General features: G+C 43.4%; 1 protein-coding gene across 2 annotated transcripts in view; it reads left to right on the top strand.

Moving 5' to 3' along the window:
* DCX (doublecortin) overlaps nucleotides 1-22,486 on the top strand; it is a 127,736-nt gene that overhangs the window by 90,912 nt on the left and 14,338 nt on the right. Inside the window, exons 5-6 of one of the 2 annotated variants that reach the window (XM_006262561.3) lie at nucleotides 2,608-2,745; nucleotides 19,465-19,559. In XM_006262561.3, the coding sequence (XP_006262623.1) occupies nucleotides 2,608-2,745; nucleotides 19,465-19,559 (233 nt within the window). The remainder of the gene's footprint in view (nucleotides 1-2,607; nucleotides 2,746-19,464; nucleotides 19,560-22,486) is intronic. The other variant, XM_006262562.4, reaches the window with a different exon arrangement.

The raw sequence follows: 22,486 nt of genomic DNA on the forward strand, positions 1-22,486 counted from the left end.
AACATTTGACAAAACCATGGAGCTCTTTTTAGTAAAACATTCTGAAAACGGCAAAATAAAACATTGACCAGTTTTTCAATGAAACGTGTTGAGCTTTTAATTTGGAATAATTTTAGAAATTTACCTCACTTTTATTAACCGTTGTTTTAAGAAGTTAGAGGAAGCACAGAATTCCTTTTTTGATTCAAAAGAAAAAAAATTACTTTTCCTCTTTTGTAGTTTAGTCTCTGAACAGAAAAATCAGTTACTTATGCAGCTCTGACCCACGATTTGCGCATGGTGTCATGGATGACATTATTTCCTTTACCAACCAGGGAGTAACTAGGAATAATGGGTGCAAAGTAGTGGAGAGTAGCTTTAGGTTAGACATTAGGAATAAATTTTTTACAATAAGGGTGGCCAGAGTCTGGAAAGGGCTTCAAAGAGAGGTGGTGCTAACTTGGAGGTCTTCAAGAGGAGGCTTGACAATCACTTGGCTGGGGTCGTCTGACCTCAGTCCTCTTTCCTGCAGGGGCAGGGGGTAGGACATGATGATCCGTTGGGTCCCTTCCAACTCTATAATCTACGAATCATAGGGAAATGCTGTTATCTTTTAATGGCAGGCCCTTGCGTACTTCCCTTTCCTTCGGCATGTCCAACTACCATGCCTAGCAGCACCCTGATGAAGCACACTCTCCTCTTCTGTGCACACTTGAAATATTGTAGCCGTCTTAGTGCAGTGAGCACTAATTAGATTGTTGCGAAACTGAGGTAATGAGCCCAGGTGCAGTGCTCTGCAAACCTAATTCTACTGCTACCACGCTGGCATGCACCACGCACAAGGTGGTTCAGTAGGTTGGAGCACAGCACTGCCCAGCATGGTGCATCCATGGGATGAAAAAGGATGCATACATCAGATGAGCCCAGAGTATCGGCCCTCACCCAACACATCCATCAAAGCATCCATAAAATACTTCATTCTTTAGCAAACATGACACTTTTCCTGAGTCTGATGTACAGCGTTCACTATTTTATCCATTGTTTGGCACTGCACAGCAAAGGGAGTTGTCTCCTTTCTCATTCTAATTAGCCCCATGCATTTTCCCTAGAGCACAGGGCAGTGGAAGAATGGAATAATTTTCTTTTGTTCTCATACTCCGTGACCCAATAGCAAACTCTTTAGCACAGTCTGGAACAAAAAAGAATGAAGCTGGCAGCCTCATTTCAAGCCAGGGGAAAAAAACTTTGAACAGTTACAATGAGAGAGAGAGCGAGCATGTACTTGTTTTCAATTGACCAATCATTTGCCTTGCTTCATTTTCCCTTAGGGGATCCAGTCCAGGGAGCATCAGATCAAAAAGCATGCTAGCTGAGCTGAACTTTTCCCTGGAAAGACAAACTGTAAAAGGGAGCTGTACAGCCTCTGTAATCACCATAAGGTGGATCTAATCAGTATAGAAGAGAGGGAAACCCCCTTCTTATTGTTCTTCCACCAAAATGGGTTAAATTAATACCTTCAAAAATGAGGAAAGTAACCTCCCTCCAGTAATCTCTCCATTCAAGGAACCCATATATTCAAGATTTGGGATGCTGGAACTTATAACTCAGTGGACCTTGCAGCATTCCTACTTCTTTCAGCAGCTTCAATTGAGTCTGCTTCATTTTCTCCTGTCCTCAGTGTGTGTGTGTATATATATATACATATATATATATTTTTAAGGAAATCATTGGGCTGTAATCACCTTATCTGCCTAAGAGCATCAGTCGAAGAGATAAATTGCTAAGCAGGGAACAAGTGCACAGGAGACAAGACATGTTTTTGTAAGACTCTTCTTCCCTGCACATGGTGCAACTCCCAGCAGACTGTGGCTTGGAGACATCGCTGAAAGTGTGTTTGTTCAGGCTGGGGGAAACGTTCCTTGGTGCAGATGGCCCAGGCCCTACTTAAAATATTTAATGCAAAGCTATAAGTGGGACTTAAGTAGTGCAGGGAGCCTTGTGCCAGCTTTCCACACCTCAGTGCATTTCAGCCATTGTCCTTACTGCACACGTCCTCATTAGCATGGGCTGCATTGTATCACCCTTTCCCCTTGTCTCAGCTGGGCAAGAGGTGGATTAACTGGTCTTTATTCTAATTTTTCCCTGGTGTACATTGACCATTGTCATTATGCCATGGAGATTAATGTGTTGATTATTTAATGGGCTGTATTCATTACCTGCTAGAGACCCGTAAAACCAAGGCTCTGGGTTTCCACTGGCAGTAAATCCACCTGGAGTATTACTGTAGAAGTGCAAATCCCTTGCAGGCTACGCTGACAGGGCAAGAGACTGATCCTGACACGCACCAATTCAGTGCCTCTCTTAAGTGAACTCAGTTGAATTTTAATGCTGGAGGGAATCTCCACTCTGGTGCCCTGCGCCCCACATGGAAGTACCGACTGCCCAGAAGCAGAAGACTCTGGACAGGACTTTGAGACTATATAGCACTATGTTATCTCTGAGTGTTTTAGTTCTTTAGTTAAATCATGCTGTAGATACCTGAGTCTTGAGGTGTTTCCCATCGGTTAAACCCACCGCATATAGAAGGCCATTAAGACAACTAACTCTGATTGCCATTTGCTTTACTAGAGTGCCGAGTAATGAAAGGGAGCCCTTCAACTGCTGCAGGCAGCAAGTCATCCCCAACACCACAGAAGAGCTCAGCAAAGAGCCCTGCCCCTATGCGCCGGAGCAAGTCTCCAGCCGATTCAGGTAACCAACAGGATGGTGAGTGATTGTTTTCTGGTGAGTGAATATTGACTCTGTCCAGAGGGAGCAGAAAATGCCATGCATCTTTGGAGACAGCAGCTTTGTGCATTTCCCTGTGTGCCAGGCATTTCTGATAAGCATTTCTATGCTTACAGTGGTGACGCTTTTATTTATTTGAATTATGAAGATCGCAAAAGAAACAAAGGCCCTGTTGTATAAACTCTTGGAGGGGTTATTGTCTATTCCAAAGCTTACAGGCTGAAATAGATAAAGCAAACTATCCCAGAGAGTTCTGAGATGCATCAGGCAAGTTATTCCCGGTAGAGATAAGGGAACCAGTACAAGTCCCGGGTTAGACCTTATCTGCATATAGATAGATACAGTTCTAGCCATGCACGTGCAAAAACGCTGAACCCAAATTGGAACAGGTGCAGAGTGAGCTACCAGGATCACGAGGAGATGGAGAGCCTAGTCAACAAGAGGAGACTGGGAGAAGTCTGGATGGGCATGGGATTGCTTTCTATACATACATCAAAAGAGTAAGTGTCAGGAGGGAGAATAACTATTTATGCTAAGATACCATGTTGTTGGTACAAAAATAAATGGGCTGATAATGGCCCTGAATAAGTTTAAGCAGTTTCTAACCATCAGAAGGGTGAAATCCTGTAATCTTTCCAGTAGTCAAGGCAAAAACCCCAACCTGTAAGATGAAGTGTGATAAATTTCCGAATGAGATTGTATGAAATGGTTGCTTGGCATAGCAGAGGTCTGACTGTAGTGACCCTGGAGCTGTGTTGCAGTCCAACATCCTATAGATCTAACAAAATGTGAGAGGAAAAGAAGTACATATCAGATGGTGAACCTATGTAGAGAGAGCTAATGTTCATTCCATTTGTGTCAAATGAGGCATGTTTTTCCATTAGATTAGTTTGGTTCAAAATGACTTCTCATGCAAGGTAAGTGTTATTTATTGTATAATCAAGACACATTCCTGCCTGAATCCTATTTAATGAAGGCCAAGAACTTTGCCCATGGGGGACAGCTTGTCAATAGGCTCATTTAAAATGACATTGAGACACCCAGTCAGTGTGGAAATAGAGAAAATAGTTATTTCCATTTGCTGCAGTTGCTCTTCATATATCAGGGAAGGAAATGCCCCCCTTTCTCCTCAGTGGAAAATGAGAATGTGTCTAGCATCTGCTCACATACCTGTGATGAGTGCATAGGGAATGCTCTGTGCAAACCTGTGGTATTTGATTGGTGGAATCCTATTACAGCAGCAATAGGCCCCATGATGTTCATGTCATCTGTCAGAATGCTTCTTCCTGGGGAGCCCCAGAAATGGCTTCTCATTAAAGTGCCCAAACCCCCTGAGGGGGCAGGTAACAGAGCAGGTTCCAGAATACTTGCCCACCTTAAATTGGAAGTCCACAAAGGGACAAGGAAGAGCAGGGAGACTTTGTACCCCCAGAGAGCATCTGACCAGAAATGTCTTTCCTTCTCCCACCCCATTTTTACCTTGTAATTCAATATATGAAAATGGACAAATGACCCTAAGTGATATTGGGAAAGGTTCTTTGAAAGCAGAAGTCTTATAATTGATTTTAAAATGCTTCTCTTGAGAAGCAGAACATTTATTGGGATCCCATGATGTTCTTAAAAGGCTGAAAAGATTTAGTTAAATAAATTGGTCAATGCTAGTGGTATGCGTCAAATTCTGTCTTTGATAGGTGATCCCCCATTGTAGACTTGCCTTCATTATTCCATTCATTTCTCAGACTCAGATTTGGTGTAGCCTAAATAGCTTATATAGACATCATAGCACCTTGTAATCCCTGGCTCTCCCAGTAATTGCCTGTATCCTGTATTGAAGGCATGGATCCAGAGCCCATTTTCAATGGAATAACTTCCATTGATTTCATTCCATTTGGAATTAGGCCCAGAATGTATTATGAGATATATCTTTTAAATCTTCCTCATAAGCACCAGGTGTTAATAGTTACACTTCCAGAAGCAAAATTTTAGACTACATGGACAAACTCCAATATGATATAGCTATGATAACTATTGTGTTCCTAGAGAAACGGCTAGCTATATTAGTCTGAAGTTAGGTGGAAAGCAAGGTAGGGTGGCCTTATAGACTAACTGATGCAGAGAGACATAAGCTTTCATAAGCAGGAGCTTACTTCATCACATGCTATCAGAAGTTTTTGTAAGTGAAATCTGATGGAATACAAAAGCTTATGCTTCTCTGAATCAGTTAGTCTTTAAGGTGCCACTCCGCCCTGCCTTCTGCCTTATTGTGTTCCTGCTATCCTGTTCACTGAGTGATTCATTCTGAACAAAGAAGTGAATCTTGGGTTCTCTTACTGTGTTCGGTACATATCCAGTGTTTGCTTTGTCACTCTGTATGAAGGATTGTTACAACTGTTTATCATTTCTGGATATAGCAATGTCAGTGGTCATTACTGGAGTTACAGCCAGCAGCAAGAGACCATGGATTAAATTTATGCATGCGGTCGTTGAGGGGGAAAAGCCTATTTGCATAAGCAATTGATAGGTTTTGCTGGATTTCGATGGCATCAAATTGCAAGAGACAAGCAATGCTGAATAAGTTCCTAATTAATAGAAGATTATTTGACCTATTTTTAGGCAAATCTCTCATATGTTATTTGAAGAATGATGCAGAAGGAATCTTTGCTTCAAGTCGGACAATTTTTTTGCAACTTATTAGAGCACCTTCTAATACAAGTGGTTTCCTTTTCCTTCCTTTCCATTATGATTATTTTTTCCAGAAGGTAAAGTTTCCCAGATTCTAATATATTCAGACTCTTCAGCATAATCTCTTAGCACCAGTGTCATGTCCATTAGCCCTGGATTGACCCTAAAACTGTCCGCACAAACATTGTCTGGGCACTAATCATTACAATGACATTATAGTGATGATGATGAGGATAGTATAAGGACCTGTATACAGGTTTCCCTCGATTTACATGCGTTCCTGGAGAACAGTGCATAAATCAAATTCACATAAAGCGGACCTGCTTTACAATATAACAAAAAGGGATAGTTTCATAGTTGGTAGGGTTGGAAGGGACCTGAGCAGATCATCAAGTCCGACCCCCTGCCATGGCAGGAAAGAGCACTGGGGTCAAATGACCCCAGCAAGGTGTTCATCCAGCCTCCTCTTAAAGACCCCCAGGGTAGTAGCCAGCACCACTTCTCTTGGAAGTTGGTTCCAGATCCTAGCCGCCCTGACAGTGAAGTAGCGCCTTCTGATAGGTTCCCATGGTGGGGAGGGAGGGAGGGAGGCTGGGACTAGGAAAGGGGCGCCACTCCCAGGGCTTCGCAGGGCAGCAAAGCAGAGGGAACAGAGCAGCACTCGCTCCATCCCTGGCTGCAGCGGCCCTGGGAACGGCCGGCGCCAGCTGTCGGCAGCTGCTGGGCTGCACCGTGCTCTGCCTGTCCTCCTCTGCTCACCTCTGCTTCTGGGCTGTGCTGTGCCCTGGTACAGGCAGCTGGTGTCAGCTGCTCCCTGGGGCCGCTGCAGCTGGGGCTGGCGTGAGTGCTATGCCCCGCACTGCCCGGGGCTCTGCTTGTCCGCATTCACCCCAACCCGTGCTGGAGCAGCCCCAGGAGCATCCGACACCAGCTTTCTGCACCATGGCATAGCGCAGCCCAGGACCTGGGGTGAGGCCAGGCACAGGGGGAGAGGCAGAGCACGGTGCAGCCCAGCGGCTGCAGGCAGCTGGCCCTGGCCACTCCCGGGAGCCACTGCAGCCAGGGCTGGGGTGAGTCGGGCCACGGCCATTTCCCCTCCCCCCACAGACTTACCTGGGGGGAGGGGGCATCTATGCTGATCACATAACAGTGAATTTACCTCGCATATAGCAAATTATGGGTCTAAATATGCTCATCACATAAGAGTGAATTGGCATATAAAGAACCCGCATAAATCGAGGGAAACCTGTAATATAAAATAGAATGGTATTTTCTTGTTTCTCATCCTAATTGTTCAGTTTTTATGAAAGACCAGATGGGAAAATTAGACTTTGTTCATCAACAGTAAGGATCTGAATCCATGGGTAGGTAGTAGTGGATTCGAATCTGGATATTAGTCAACAGGATGGCCCTGAGTATACACATCATCAATGCAGACAGTGTGAGCCTTAAGGCAATTCTGTGTGCAGTACTATGCCTCATTCATCAACAAGAAAACTAATGCTGTCAGCAGAGAGTGGACAAAAGGAAATGGGTTTCTGTTATAGCACATGAAAAGAGAGAACTGCTTCAAGACAGATGGTTTGTGCTGTTCTGATGATGCAGATTTGATAACGTGAAAATGCTGGATCCTCTTCTCCTACTGTTGGATCCCAGAAACACTTGATCTTTACACATCAGCATAAATAAAATATTTCCTACTTCCAAACTTCAGAGAGACCATTGTACAGAGGAGGAGCTGCCATGCAGCGGATAACACACAGTGAGGCGAGTCTGGAGACCTTGAGTTGTATTCCTGCCTCTTCCACTGACTCATTCTGTGACCTTGGGCATTTCACATGAGCTTGACGTGCTTTCAGGTCCCGATCACTGAGGGCGGTGATATCTACATCTATTCAGCACTCTGTAGTGCACAAATGGAAACGCTGCTTTGCAGAAAAAATATTGAGGTGATTTTTACTTTTTCACTGTTTGGTGTCTAATCCCAACAGAAACCAAAACTAATGGGTCTCAGGCTGCCAGAATACAAAACAGGAATATCCCAGTGCAGGAGTCAGTGTACATGGTGTCCTTCTTATTCAATTGTGCCTTTTCCTTTTCTCCCAGTCCATCTTTTTCAGATCTTCATGCAGGAGGGCCTAATTGGCTTTACCATCTGTTGCCTTCCCTCACTGTTTCTCCCCCACAGTCAAAAGAAGAAGCCCAGCTGAACTTAATTCATTTTTTTTACTATTGACCAGAGCAATCCCTAGAGCCTGTCCCATATCCACTTTATCATTAATCCATTTATTGCTGTTGCAGTAAACTGTCACAGTAAGCAGGCAAATGAAAAGGTGCAGCATTCCTGCAGCACCCCCGCCTTCGCAGCCTGAGCAGCAGCTACAGAAACCAGAACTGCTTGTAGATCCCAGCACAACCTGTTCTCTCAGATGCTACTGTTTGTCTTGCAGGGTCCTGTGTCCTGTGGTCATTCATTTTAGGTCCTCTCCCTTTACTTTTTTTCCCATTGCTCCCCTCTGCTTGCTTACCTTGCTGAGCAATGACATCCTGTGAACTCCACGCCCTGGAGTACCAGCTTCATCTGAGGTCTGCAGGGAGGATGGCATTGTTTTTTCAGCGAGCTGGTTGACATTTGAATCTACCTGAAAGTGCACAGCACACCATCCTTGATTGTGGAGCCAATGGGCCATTTTGGGACAGCTCCAGAATGAAGTCAGGATACAAAGAGAAATCTAATCCATGTAATAAATATGTTAATGGTTAGGAAAATATTAAAAAGGGGGCTACGTCTCAGCCACTTAATTACACCAACTGCCAGCTTGATGCAAATTGAAATGTACCAATTATTCTTTGAAAGTTGTTATTATAGCAACCCTGGCAGAGTCCCACCCAAATATGCACATAATCAGATCCTATCCCAAAATAACCACAATTAATGAGAAGAGGGAAGAAATCCTTGAATTAAACATGTGTCATTCAAAGCAAACATCAGGACAAAGGGGCCTGTGCACAGAAGGGCAGCGAGGCTGATAGTACCAGCTCACAGCTGCAGCTAACTGGTCTTGGAGGGAGAACAGGACTTGTTTTCATGTGCTGCTTTTTGCTGCAGTGTGTCTTCAGAAAACTCACCTATTTTCTGTCTGGACAGGTCAGGGATGCAGCATGAATGTCTCAGTTCTCTCAAGGCATCCTAACCTGCCCTTCCTCAAGCTATCCTCCAAAAATGAGTTAGCCAGTCCCCAAGAACAAGTTGAACACTGTTTTCTTGGCATTGTCCTTTCATCACTTTATTCATCAGACATAATAAAACTTGCTGTTCTGATTGAGTATCATAATAGCCATCAAATGGCCAGATCAGCCACCTCATTTACCCTTCAGCTGGGTCCCCAGTGCCAGCCCTGGGCAGGCTCCTCTGTTTGAGTCCTGCCACTTGTCTCACCAGCAGGGATCCTAGTGTTCCCTGTTTAAAAATTGCTAATTCTCTGATAAAAAATCCAAAATTTACTCTTTAAAATACCCAAAAATATCTGTGGTCTTCCATAATTAATATATATATTAATATATATACCCGGTATCAAATGTCCAGGATTTCCTGGTATCGAATTTAGAGTCTGCACTGCAAATATGCAGCACAGGGAACATTTTTTTTCATTCTTAGCATGTCTCTTGTGGCATCTTCAACTGCTTGGTGACACTGCAACAGGCATGTGCTCACTTGTCTGGACGAACCCAGTGAGAGCAAACTGTGTCATCCTCTGGGGTTCCTTCCTTTCCTTCCTACCTCTGCTGGAGTCCTTGTGTTTTCAGCTTTACAGTGATCCTCTGTCATTCTGTTTGGATCCAGTGCCCCCCTCCCCTAAAGAGCAGATTGATTTCCTCCCATGATTCTGAGTTTGGATCTCCTGCTTGCCTGCCATTGCTGGATTCTTAAATAGGTCTTGGCAACATGATTAAATAAAATCAAATGTGCTGAGATCCAGCTCATTCAAAATGTGCTTCCTTAGAATCTCTTTTTGCCTTTGCTGAGAGCCAGACTGTGGCCTTTTCACCTCCATCCTCCACACAGTCTCTGGGATTGTTGTTCCAGGCACTGGGGCTGCTGCTCCCCGCTAAGAGCAATTAGGTCTGGCATGGGTAGAATCAACCGTGTGTCCCCCAAGCTCCAGAGCTGCACACAAGAATATGCCTCAACAATTTAGCTCCCCCTGAAGAAAGTGGGAGCAAAGAAAGAATCATGACTTATGATTTGCTTAGGGGTGAATGGTTTAGATAGGGATGATCCTGCCTCAGGCAGGAAGCTGGACTAGATGACCTCTGGAGGTCCCTTCCAGCCCTACTTCTCTATGACTCAGGGCTTTACCTAAAAGCCCATCTAACTATAATCCCAGGCCCTGATTTGGATTTCATTGAGATCATTATAGCTTGGGAGCAATGCATACACCACAAGCTGCACATGGGTCAACAGCGTGATGCTGTTGCAAAAAAAGGCAAATGTCCTCCTCTGGGACATACTAACAAAGTCCCTCAGTAACACATGGGAGATAATTATTCTGCTGGGCACTGGTAAGTGCTCAGCTGGACTGCTGGGCCTAGATTTGAACCACACTGCTCTACCAGACAGACACAGATGAATTAGAGAGAACCTGGAAGAGTATTAACAAGAAAGAAATGGTTTAGCAAATGCAGCTTATGAGGAAAGGAAGGAACTGAAGTCGGATATTATATCAGACTTCAAGTATGTAGATTATTATAAAGAGAACAGTAATCAATTGTTCTCCACTTCCACTGAGGATAGGACAAGAAGGGCACAGGCTGCATCAGCCCAGCCCTGCTCCTGGTGCACGCTGACAGACGTTGATGAAGGCGCTCCCTTACATGAGGGTTCAGGTTGTCACAGGATCGGGCCCCTTTAAAGCACTCTGCAGCCATGTTCATCTGTAAGGGCATGGCTGTAGAGGGCTGATCATGGGACAAAATGTCACTTGTGTCAGTGCCCGAAGTGATCGGTTTAATTTCACAGTAAAGGATATTTAACTTGGAGACTAGCAGGGAAGAATTGCAATGGTAAAGGTAGTTAAATTGGAACAGGCTTCTAAAGATGTCATTAAATCCCCATCACTGGAAGTTTCTAAGAACAGGTTAGACATGCATCTGTTAGGAATGGTGTAGATACATTTAATCCTACCTCAGGGCCCTTGAAGCCCTATGTTTCTGTGAAGCTAACAGGTCCCATGTTGTGATATGAAATGGCTTGGTGCAGGGTAGACAGGGTACAAAGGAGGGATGAAAGTGTACCTGCAAAACACCCTTCTTATGGATAATGGAGTGTTGTACAGTAGACCCTTCCTCTTCTGACTCAGGGACCATGTTGGAGGAAGTATGGATGTGAGCAGACATGGCCCTAGGACAGTGTGCTCTAGGCATTATGTGCTTGGCAAAAAAAAGTTTGCAGAGGATTTTTACCTGCCCGTGTAAGGTGAGCAATCCCAAGAGGGTTTTGAATTAGACCATCACTCAGACACACTGTGGTCAGCTCAAGAGCTGGGGAGATGCAAAGGTGACAGGAAAGAAAGATGAATGCATGATGGATTTAAACCAACATGAAGCCAATGTGAATAACATCAAAATCAGGCAATAGGTTTTCTTAATATAGTGCTCTTAAGCTAGTGAAGGAACTGGCAGAGCTGTATTTTAGCTGTGGAGTGCAGAGGAGAAAGGATTGTTTTTGTCATTTATCATTTGTATTTATTCCTTTTGAAAGACTTGTGTGGCATCTCTTGGTAACATTTAACAGATTACTGTCATTCTTCCCATGACATATGAGTGATTCTGCATCATCAAAGGTGCTTTAGCAGCCACATCACAACATACATGAGCTTTTTATTTTCAGGCTTGGAGAAATGATTCTACCAGACCTTTTCACTCCTCCAGAGATAGTAGAATTCTGGGTTTGTTGTATAAATATTTGCTCTGCAATTGGGGAAGTCTATGATTTTTCTAGCAGGAAATTATTAACGTCAGCATGCCCTTAGCAATTCTCGGGAGAATCCATGGGTAATTGATTTTAAATTTAAATATGACCTTCTCCAGCTAGCTGCTTTGGATTGACTTTGGCTTGGGGAACCCATGATCAAACAGTGAGGGATTCTTCTTGGACTTTAATTTCTTGCTTCTCTAATGGGAGGTTTGGGACAGACAAAAGCATATCGACAAGGCAGCTACAACTAGCAAAACAGATACAGAACGTCACTCTGTCCTGACTGCAGACTTGCTCCCAAGGGTTATTATGAATTAATGTGTTGAAAAGGCAGCAGATGTCTTTTGGATTGCACTCAAACCAGTCTGTTATCTACTCCCACTTATACTTGTCCTCTGGCTAACTGACAATCTACATTGTGTGTTATAAATTACATATACAAAAAAAGCTATGTTAAAAGACAGTTAATAGCACAAAGTCAAGGACTCAAGTCAAGGATTCAAAAGTTAGAAGATGTCTAAATGAAAGATTCCTGGGTAACTTTAATTCAATTTCCTACTCAAATGCATTATATTGCATTCTTTACTCATCAGATATTACTTTTTCTCATGAACTGTGCTTCATTCAGTGTACTGAATGACCAGGGCTCACTGAGGAAACAGCTGCTTACCATTTTGTTTTTATCTTCACTGTTCAAAGTATTGTCCTATGCTGTTTTATGGCATACATTTTGAACCCTGCTCTGAAGACAGAATTATTCATTCTCTTTTTGATTTTCTGTGGAGCCCACAACAAGAGCCTTTGCTCATAATTATGTAGTCAGCTGCTTGATACTACACTTGTTAAACCCAAATGTATTTGTCTTCACAGTACCCCATAAGCAAAACTAGGATGGTGTTATCCTTTGTTAGGAGTGCTGAGGTGAGGAATTAGATTGTCTTCTTTGAAATGTCCAATTTGAAATGCCCAGACCTGGATTTTTCTCTATTACATTGCATTTTATAGCCCTGTGTGTATTCAAACCACAGGTCTCATTAACTTCATCTGCATCTGTGAGGGCTCAGCACTTTTGTAAATCAGTCCCTAGGGCCTCAAGTCAAATACTTAGAACCTGAAGGACACACTATTTGCAGCCACGTGTGAGAAGTGCCGTTTTAGTGACATGTCCAAGGAATTCTGTGGCAGAGGCAGGGACAAAATTTGGTCCTGTAGAGCCACCTTCAACTATCTTAACCATGCAATCCTTTTTCTTCTCCCAGTTTTCTGCTGCACTCACTGCACAACACTAACCCACTTCCAGAGTAGGACAGGTTCTGTACGTTGAATGAGGCAGGGGCTGTGTGGAAAACAATGGCATATAGTCATGTTATTAAAGGTTGTGTTACAATGCATCTGCACAAGAAGCCAAGTTGCCTAGGCATCCGTGATAACGGATCTGGGTTTTCTGTTTCGCACCAATAAATGGAGGAAAACGTGGATTTTTCCCATACCTGAGGAAAACGTGGATTTCTCGTTCTAATGGAGAAACCCACGGATGTTGTAGTTTTGCAAAGAGCATTTTCCGGCTGGCAGAGTTGCAGCCTTCCAGTGCTGCCACTGGCGGTGGCAGAGCTGGGGAGCACCCACAGGCACTGCCGGTGGCAGGGCAGAGCTGGTGAACGCTGGCCGAGCTGCAGAGGCCTTGGGGGAGGGCAGCCGGGTAGAAGCCCGAGCCTGGAGCAGGTAGCCTGAACCTGCCCCCACCCCGCACAGATCTGGGGGGCACGATTCCCCCCTGTCCCCCAGGAGTGCACACAGCAGCAGGGAGCCACCCCCCCTGCCCAAGCCTGCAGGAGGCAGGTGGTGGGGGGAGCCAGGCAGCAGCTGCTGCCTCCTGTTGGGGGGCTGGGGCCAGCTGGGGGCCCCTCTGGCAGGGCTGGTGGGGGGCAAGGGGCACTAGCAGGACTGGGGGAGTGGGGGGGGGGAGGAAATGAGGGGCCTTTCATTTTAATTATAGATTTGGGGGTGGTTAGCAAAGAATTTGCAAATTTAAAAAAAAAAAAAATTTAATCCGGGAAAACCAGGATCCCTGGTAATTACACACACACACACACACACACACACACACACACACACACACACACACACACATAAAGAAATAATAAAGGGTTAATATGAACTCAATCTTTTAATTATTTTAAGAGGTAGTTATACAGTGTAGTGTCAAGTAGTTCTGCTTATATGGATCATAACTGTCCTAAGTACCACAGAACACCACAACTCTGCTAAATTCAGCAGGGTGGTAAGAACTTCCCCCAGTTAGAGTCTGGTCCTTGCACTTCACACTTGCATTCAGTTTGATTTCAGAAGAAATCTTTAGACATTGGGTCATGAATAGTAATTTTGACTGCAAGGCCAAGAGAAAATTAAGCCTTATTTCATAATTATTTCTGCAACTGAAAAGCAGTGCATGAACACTCCTAATGATGTATATCAGTTTAGTCAGATTACTGATTTGGCTGTTATATCTGTAAGTGTCCCTTTTTTTTGACAGCACTTATAAAATATTAATATTGCTGCAATAGTACTTAAAAGTCACTTTATATCAGGCAATTTCTTTCCTCCCTTGCAGCGGTTATGGCGGGTATTTTTGCATGCTGATGGTTGAATGTTAGCTATTTTACCAGCTCTACTATGTATGTGCAAAGGATATTATTGATACTGCAAAGAAGTGCTGTTCAGTTTTCTGGGGTGAGGGGGTTCTTTTACAATACCATGGCCAGTATGCAGCATTTTCCTTTTTTTCCCATATGCTTGACAAGTTAATTTTTGTTTTCAGTAATAAATTACTTGAAGTGATGAGGGTGGGGAATGGTCCCCAATCCTCTGTTAAAACAACATTTCAAACACCATTTAAGAGAAAACTAATTTCTCAATGGCATAAATTTTTAATGGAAAGAAAATTGACTCCTTTTCACAAGCCTATCTAAGTATCAGTAACTGTAGAGGTGGTTATACAGCTGTAGAGGTGAATCACAGTGAGTACACTAAGTCTAAGTGGATCTGGCATATACCCTCCAGTCCTCAGTGCAAGGGGTTTTGCATCAATTTAGACTTCCTCAGACTTGCACTTGTGTGCCAGCATGTAATTGCCATCCTTTCTAATTTTGGTCCAAAGACAGTAGCAAGAACTGGAATTTAAAAGCATCTTGGAGAAAGTGTAGATGGTAGACAAGATAAATGAGGCCATCCTAGAAATGAAAGCACTGGGTCGATAGGTGATTAGGGGTCAAGACTGGGGGGACTAAGAAAAGGATTGTTAGGATGGAGGCTATGTAGGAAGGCAATGCAAACCGGGCCAGAAAGCACTGAATTTAGAAAGAACGTTCTAGACTGCGGACAGGACAGATTTTTTTTTTTTTTTACATATATTTTTTTCATTGGTAAATGTCAATCCTTCAGAAGTGTAACAGGAATAGTTTCTCAACTCCAGTTTGGACTGATGACTAAAGAAAGAGATAAGGGAAATACCTTCCTAGCTCAGATTACTCACACACCTGAGATGCCGTAAATACAGATTCAAGTTCCCACTTCAAAGAGGTATTCTTTGAAGTGGGAACTTGAATCTGTATTTACGGCATCTCAAAGTATTTAAATGGCTTAGACAAATAGGGGAGTTTCAACAGGAGAGACTGGAAATTGTCAAGTCCCTCTTGGCAGTTAGGGAGTCATTAGGATGTGGGAGATTGAGGTTCATATTTGTCAGCTGAATGAGGTAGAGCAGGGATTTGGCAGGTACTTCATATCCCACAGAATAATCCACAAGCTGTCACAGCTTTGCAAAAAATAGAGCAGAAATGGGATTTCAGGTCCCTAGCAGACTTACAAGTGACAGTGGGATGAGAGTCTGATGCAGGATCCCCACAATTGTGCTTTCTGCCATGCCACACGTGCATGGCAAGAGGACAGGCTTATGGGATCGGGGCTCCCAGATCCAGGGGCGCAAAAGGGTCTCCTGTGGCTGGGAGCCCTCAGCTGATAGGGCTCCCAGCCACTGGGGCACACCCCATGGCTGGGAGCACCAACCTGGCCACACATTCAATTAATGGCTTCGTAGGAACCAGCCACAAAGTTCTTATTCATTTGTTGTGTTGCTCATTGTTTTATCATGCCATTAATTGAATTAATGCGTGGCCAGAGAACAACCAAAGAGGTGCTTAACAGATTACTCATGTCTTCAGCATAACGTGTGCCAGGGGCCTTAAGAGTACAGTGTTAAGAAATTCAGGAAGAAAGAATTGCCTGCACTGGCCAGGCCTGTGCGTAGCGGCACCAGCGAGAGGGAGGCAGGAACCTCTCCCCTTTGTACCTACAGCCATGGTCATTTACACGGCTCATCCAGTCCTTTTATTGCTACCTGTATTTGAGGGTTTTTCTGCATCCCAATGTAATGTAACCTAATGTAGATCATTCACCACACAGTGGAGAGGTCCTTTCAGGCCTTCAGCTTTAATGAGGAACATAGGAGATGCATATCCTTGTGAATCTCTCTGCCACAGGTAGGTTCTGTGGCTTTAATTATTTTTTTTAATCTGCAATTATAAAATGCTAAGTGGTAAAATGTAACAGTATATTAAACTGCAATTATATTTAATGGCTAAACACAAAACCACATTAGAGAGAATGAACTTCCAGTCTTAATATAGAGCTATGCACAAACAGGCGATTTCAGTAACTCTCTAAAATGAATGAAAGGGAAACTGTTCTTTAGGTAATACTAAAAGATAAAGACATGGATAGCGAAAGGAGTGATGGAGGCTCGGAGTACTAGGGGGACAGTCCTGGGATTGTCCCACAAATGGAAATGCAGATAAAGGGCCACATTCTGGTTAACAACTAGAAAAAAAACAATAGCTCTCAAACAGGGACTCGTAGCTCAGCCCAGCAAGGAGCTAAGCACTAGGGCTGTGCGAAGCTTCGATTCCTGATTTGATTTGGTGGTGATTTAGCCCGATTCGGTGGCCAAACCTCCAAATCTGAATCAAATCAGGAGACCCTTTAATCTCTCTGAATTGAATCAGAACCCTCCGAATCAGTTCAGAGAGATTTGGAAAGATTCGGCAATTCAATTATAGACACAGCTTTAAATGTTTTTTCTACATACCTCAAGGTAGCAGGCAGCTTGTGAATGCTCCAGTACTGGGGCGTATGGAGCGTCCCACAGGAGCGTGGGGGCTCCCCAGCGCTCTTGGCAGCAGACCCAGAAGTGGACCAGAAGCACTTCTGGTTGACTTCCGGGTCCGCTGGGGAGCGTGCAGGGGACCCCCCCCCCAGACCTCCCTGGCTCAGTGACTGGTGCCTCCTGGGCCTGGGGGGGCACCCAGGGTCCCCCCGCAGCCGATTGCCAAGCTGGTGGAGGGTGGGGGTGGCCCCCAGCGCGTTGCGTGACAGACCCCAGGTTTGCCACCGAGCACGCAGGGGGCTCCCCCGCACTCCTGTAAAACGCTCCATCCGCCCCACCATTGCAGCACTCATGAGCCATGCCTGGTATCTCAAGGTATGCAGAAAAAACATATAAAGCTATGTCTATGGCTGAATCGCTGATTCTCCAAATCAGCATCGAATCTTCAGATTCGGATTTGGCCGAATCGAATCAGGGACAGTGATCTGAATCAACGAATCAAATCACTGTCTCCAATTCGGGCTGAATCCGAAGTGAATACGGCCCGTTTTTCACCCCTCTACTAAGCACTGTGCTCCTCACCACAGAGCACCGAGGCCCATATGGCCTGATTCTGCACCACCAAAATCAGTCCAAGCTTTGTTGTGGACTTCAGGGGGTGCATTATCAAGCTGATCCTGAAATCAACAGGAGGATGTCTGGGCTTGAAGCTAAGCATGACACATGTTTGCTAGATTAGGGCCATGTGCTGCATAGCAGTATTCATCAGGAGGAGGCCAGATTCATAGTAAAGTCTGGGCTCAGTCATGAGAGCCTTGCTGAGGCCAGTTGTCACTCAGAAAAAAACAAGGCAAAATAGGAATTGATCATGGTTTAGAGTTCTGCTCATAGCTGAAATAACCATGGAGTGATGGCGTATGAGAGTAAAACATCATGTTACGGTCAAATGATCTCTATACCTGTATATTTAGGTCACAATCCATACTAGGCTGGCCCAGAACTATGACATAGTTAAATATTACATAGCAGAGACTCTGCTCACCAGTCTCTACCAAGCAAAACTCCAGTTGACTTTACAATGAGGACTGTTGGGTTCCAATTCTTATTTGTATTAAGCTTCTTGCATGGTTTTGATGATGTAAAGTGGCCTAAAAGTGCATGGAAATGCATTTATTCCCACTTTAAGGTACCTTTGCATCGCTTATCTGAACTCTTATCTTGCACACTTTCCACATCCTTGTCACTGTTCCCAGTAGCATGCTTAATAAATTTTATAGGTCCAATCTTCAAACATTTAGGGGTTCAAATACATGTTCAATTACATGCCCAATTTGCACCTGTAGTTACTATGACTGAATGTAGAAATCCTATGGGCCTAATTGTGGTGCTGATGCCTACATCTGCCTGCAGTTCCAGTAAGTGAATGCATAGGCAGCTGCAAACTGAAAGAAAAGAGTCACCCAGCCCCATCACTTTACTTTTTTCCCCCTCTCTGTAAAACTTCAAAATCATATCATACTTCTTTAAAAAGAGAATCATTTCAGTCCAGTTCTCAAGAGAGTTGACAGTGTTTATTGCCACTTAAGAAAATGACAATCAAAATGGTTATGTTTTAGTTTGGGGAAATTGAATTGCATAAATAACATCTTGGATAGTTTGGGGAAATGTCTCTTCCAGTAGAGGTGACAGGCAAAAGTATTCTTATGCTTTTGTAATGAAAGCCTTCAGCCTGCTCCTACTTCAGGAAGGGAAGGGCCCACTGGGGTGACACACTAAGACGCAGCCAGCCTTATTCTGAATTCCAGACCATTATAGAGGAGCGGAGTTACTCCATTAAAAGCCACGGGAGCAAGATTTGAATCGAAGTCTGGTGTCTAGAGTGAATATGCAGCATATGGGATCTAGTACAACCCAAGCCAAGTTCACATAGCATGGCATAGCCTCATAAAAGATTTAATGTGACACCGGGTAACATGCACTGTTATGCATTTTAAAGAGCATCAGTGACAGCAAGAGTTTACTTTTCCCTTAATGCATTTCTGTTTGGTTTTTCTGTAATTTACTGTTTTCTTTTCTTTTTTAGCCCAATAAATCTGTCCATAGCAACTGTCTCTGGCATAGGTCTGGGCTATTTCACTTTGATTAAAATCCAGCTGCTAATGGGCTATGTGACCATTTTGTTCAGCGGTTTGGTTTAAATGAACCATATTTTTAATTATTAAAAAAGTTTAATTCTTTTTTTATGGTTTTAAAGAACCCAGAAGGCCAATTTGTAGCTTCGAAGCACAGATGAAAAGCCGACCTGCCCTGCACATTCACTGCACTGCCTTTAGGAGGAGGGAATTTTCACTCCTTGCCAGCTTCACAGGGCAGCGGTGAAATGGCCTCAGCTACATCCTTGCCCATTACCTTTACAATGACTAGTACCTCAAAGGGCATCACCACTCAGCACAGTCAAGCTAATATATCAACTCAGAAGATAATTTGTCACATTTAAGGATCTAGACTATTTAAAGACTTTGATTTTCTTTAACAGTAATAAGGATTGTATGATTTAAATTGTCTAAGGGACTTGAAACCCTGAAATGTTCATTTTGTAATGGATTCTTAAACAGATTCATACCTGTAATTGTTTGTAAAATCAAATATTTCACCTCTCTTATGGTAATGCCCAGTATTTGAAATGACTGAAACATTAAGCCTGGTGAATAATTATTTTGTTCTTTTGGTTATTTTTTTTCTGGATAAATGATGAAATAAGCTGGAACCTTTGATGTTGACTGTCTGGATGTTTTCTGTCTCTGGGAAAGAGAGAAATAATCTGTCTGGTGATTTTGTTTGTAAATTCATTGCTGGATTCTGTTTTCTTTTGTGACAGCAAATGGTACATCAAGCAGTCAGCTCTCTACACCCAAATCCAAGCAGTCTCCAATCTCCACACCAACCAGTCCAGGGAGCCTCCGTAAGCACAAGGTATTACGTTTCTTATACCTTACTAAATCTAGTTCTCTTTGTACCTGGACATATAAAGAAATAGCTTAACTCAGGGTCACATTGTTGGTTAAACTGGCAGAGAATTGCCCTGTCACTAAGAATTTTCGTTACGCCTATTATAGTAATTAGGTGTCTATTTTAGAGGCACAGATAGTAATCTATGTTGTACATCCCTAGTATAGATCAGAGCAGATGACTGTGCCCTCAACATGGGTCAGCCTTTGTAAGAGTTTCTGGTCTAGTGATGGGCTCATTCATTATATACAGTCATCTAATATTTCTGGCTTGATAGGCTCACAGCACACCATTCTGGCCTATTAAACAAGGAAAGAAATCTGAATATTAGTGAAGTTATAAGGATTGATTTTAACATTATCCTCAAAAGTATTAGAATATCAACTTTAACTCATTCTATCTTATGGGCAATAAATTACCAGGTAATTATTTTCTTGTGCAGGTATGATAATTGCTTTCTGGTACATTGGCTGCTTTTCCTGGTTATGTTCTCTAGCTTACCAAACTATCTGAAAGATAGCAAGGTGTCTATGAACTTGTGTGCTTTTCATCTATGACCACAAATGGACCTTTTCTTCAGGGGACCATCTCTAAGAAAACTGTGCAGTGATTGGTTCTGCTGCTCAGCTACCCTTATGATTGTGTCCAGTTTGTCCTTCCCACTGGCTTCCTCTGATGCCTTTTCTGAGCTAACTGCCCTACAGACTAAGTTGTTCTTGAAGAGGACTTCAGTCAGTGTTAAACATATCTTTAATATAATATAATGGCTGAAATCCTGGCCCACCAAAATCAATGGGCATTTTGCTTTTGACTTCAGCATGGCCAAGATTTCAGCCAATCAGAACTCTTCATGACCTCATTCTCTGCAATGCACAATCGGGTGGTTTTCTTAGAATCTCTCGTGTTCACGGTGCTAGAAAAACTGCTATCATTAGGGAGTCACTTGGTCAAATGACTACTATATATTTTTGAAAGCATCCGAGTTAAAGGATTTTCCTACTTCTTTTTTTTCCTGAAAACAGGTGTCTCTAAGCAAAGAAAATAAATTATAGACATTCTTCGGGCCACCTTAGCGTCCCTTCATGGCTGAAACGGACAGTCTTATGCTTCAGTGTGTTACAGTATTACAGAGGGAGTCACTGGCAAGACAAATAATGTTGCAAATAAACTTTGATGCAGTGACAGGGGTAAGGGAAAAATCTAATTGCACTGCAACTTATATTAATAGTAGGAGTTTCTTCTTCCAACTGATTGTGTTCTTCAGGTTTATGTGGCACCATTTCTAAAAACAGAGAGCAAATAAATCATTAATTGTTTTATTTGAGGTATCTTACCCTGCCTTGGAAATCATATGCTTTCATTTAACAAACAGAGCATCTCTGTCAGCCAGAAGCAGCATTCAGTGATACCAGATAAAAATAAGACCTGAGAATCAAAAAGACCATTAGGGTGCCAAGGTTTACTATTACACCTTGCTTATTATGAGACCTCATGCAAGCCTCACTCATTTTGAATAGTCCCTTTGGGCACATCCCATACACTTGTAGGGAGCCTGCTCCGACACGCTGTAATTCCAGACTTGATTAATCGAGTCTGCTGGAGCATGGGAATTAACGTTCTCCAGCAGCCTCCAGCGTCATGTGTATCAGTGTCCCCATGCTGAAAAATGGTGGTGGGGCACTTCAAACTAAAGCTGGTTCAAGAAGATTTAGTTTAAATCAGCCCACTACCATTTTTCAGTGCCAGAACTCTGACACATGTGACACTCTGGGTGCTTTTAATTATGCAGCTCTCGTAGCTGCACTAATTAAAGCACCCCACCCCACCCCATGCCTCCCGGAGCATGTGTATAAATGCGTTTTGATTTCAGTTGACCTGTCCCAGCCATTATAAAGCATGTCTACACCACAATCCCCCAGCAGGAGGGTTAAATGACTATGAAACACCACCAGAAACTGGAGCCTGGCTGGCCAGAGCCATTCTCTGGCTGCTGGCCAGGCTCTGAGCAGCTGGCTCAGCACTGCTGCTGCCCTGGGAGGCCTCCAGGACCCCAGGTAAGGCTGCTGGGGCCAGCACAGGTGCTGCCCCCAGCCTCCCCTACCCCACCTGGGATGTGCCTGGGGACAAATAGCAGTGGCACAAATGTGTGCCACTGTTTTTTGTCCCACAGGAAATGTGCACCCCTGCACATGCACGCTTGTCAGGATATAATCCTATAGTTGTGCAGCCTCCAAGTTTTGTTTGCCTTGTTTAGCAAAACCATGCCTCAATCTACATTTGCCTCACCAACGTTTCCCTCAAGTTTGTTTTCTGATCTCAGCTGCTCAGTGGAACTAACACTTACTTCATTGGAATTACTCAAGAGTTATGCCAGTGTATTCAGAACAGAATCTGACCCACAGTCTGCATCCAGTAGTGGCTTACATGTATTTAGGGATCTTACTTATCAAAGTAAGTTCTCCTTCATACTTCAATAATTAAGGATCTGAAAGTACTTTTCAAATACTGTAGAGTTTATGGTGTATTTGGGGAATGGGAATATTTTCTGCATGCTTTTAACTAAAATTATAAATTCACCACGTGTAATAGTTCATTTGTGTTCATTGGCTGGCCGACTCACAGCCATTCCACTGAATTCCTACAAAAAATGTACAATTGCTGGTGATCACTGTGGGTGGATGATCAGTTATTGGCTCCTCCATGGACTTAAGCCAATCAGCAGACATGGATGTAACATGTTAGGTTACTTGAATATTCTTGCATCATTGTTTTCTTCCCAGGAGCTATTTCTAGTGTTTGATAAAGTAAAATCTTTTGTCTTTTCCTGAAATTTAAAGAATTAAAGCTGAAGACGCTGTTCACTTTATATATTCTAGTGAGAATTCCCTACC

The sequence above is a fragment of the Alligator mississippiensis genome, chromosome 8 (assembly GCF_030867095.1).
Source record: "Alligator mississippiensis isolate rAllMis1 chromosome 8, rAllMis1, whole genome shotgun sequence".
Lineage (NCBI taxonomy): Eukaryota > Metazoa > Chordata > Crocodylia > Alligatoridae > Alligator > Alligator mississippiensis.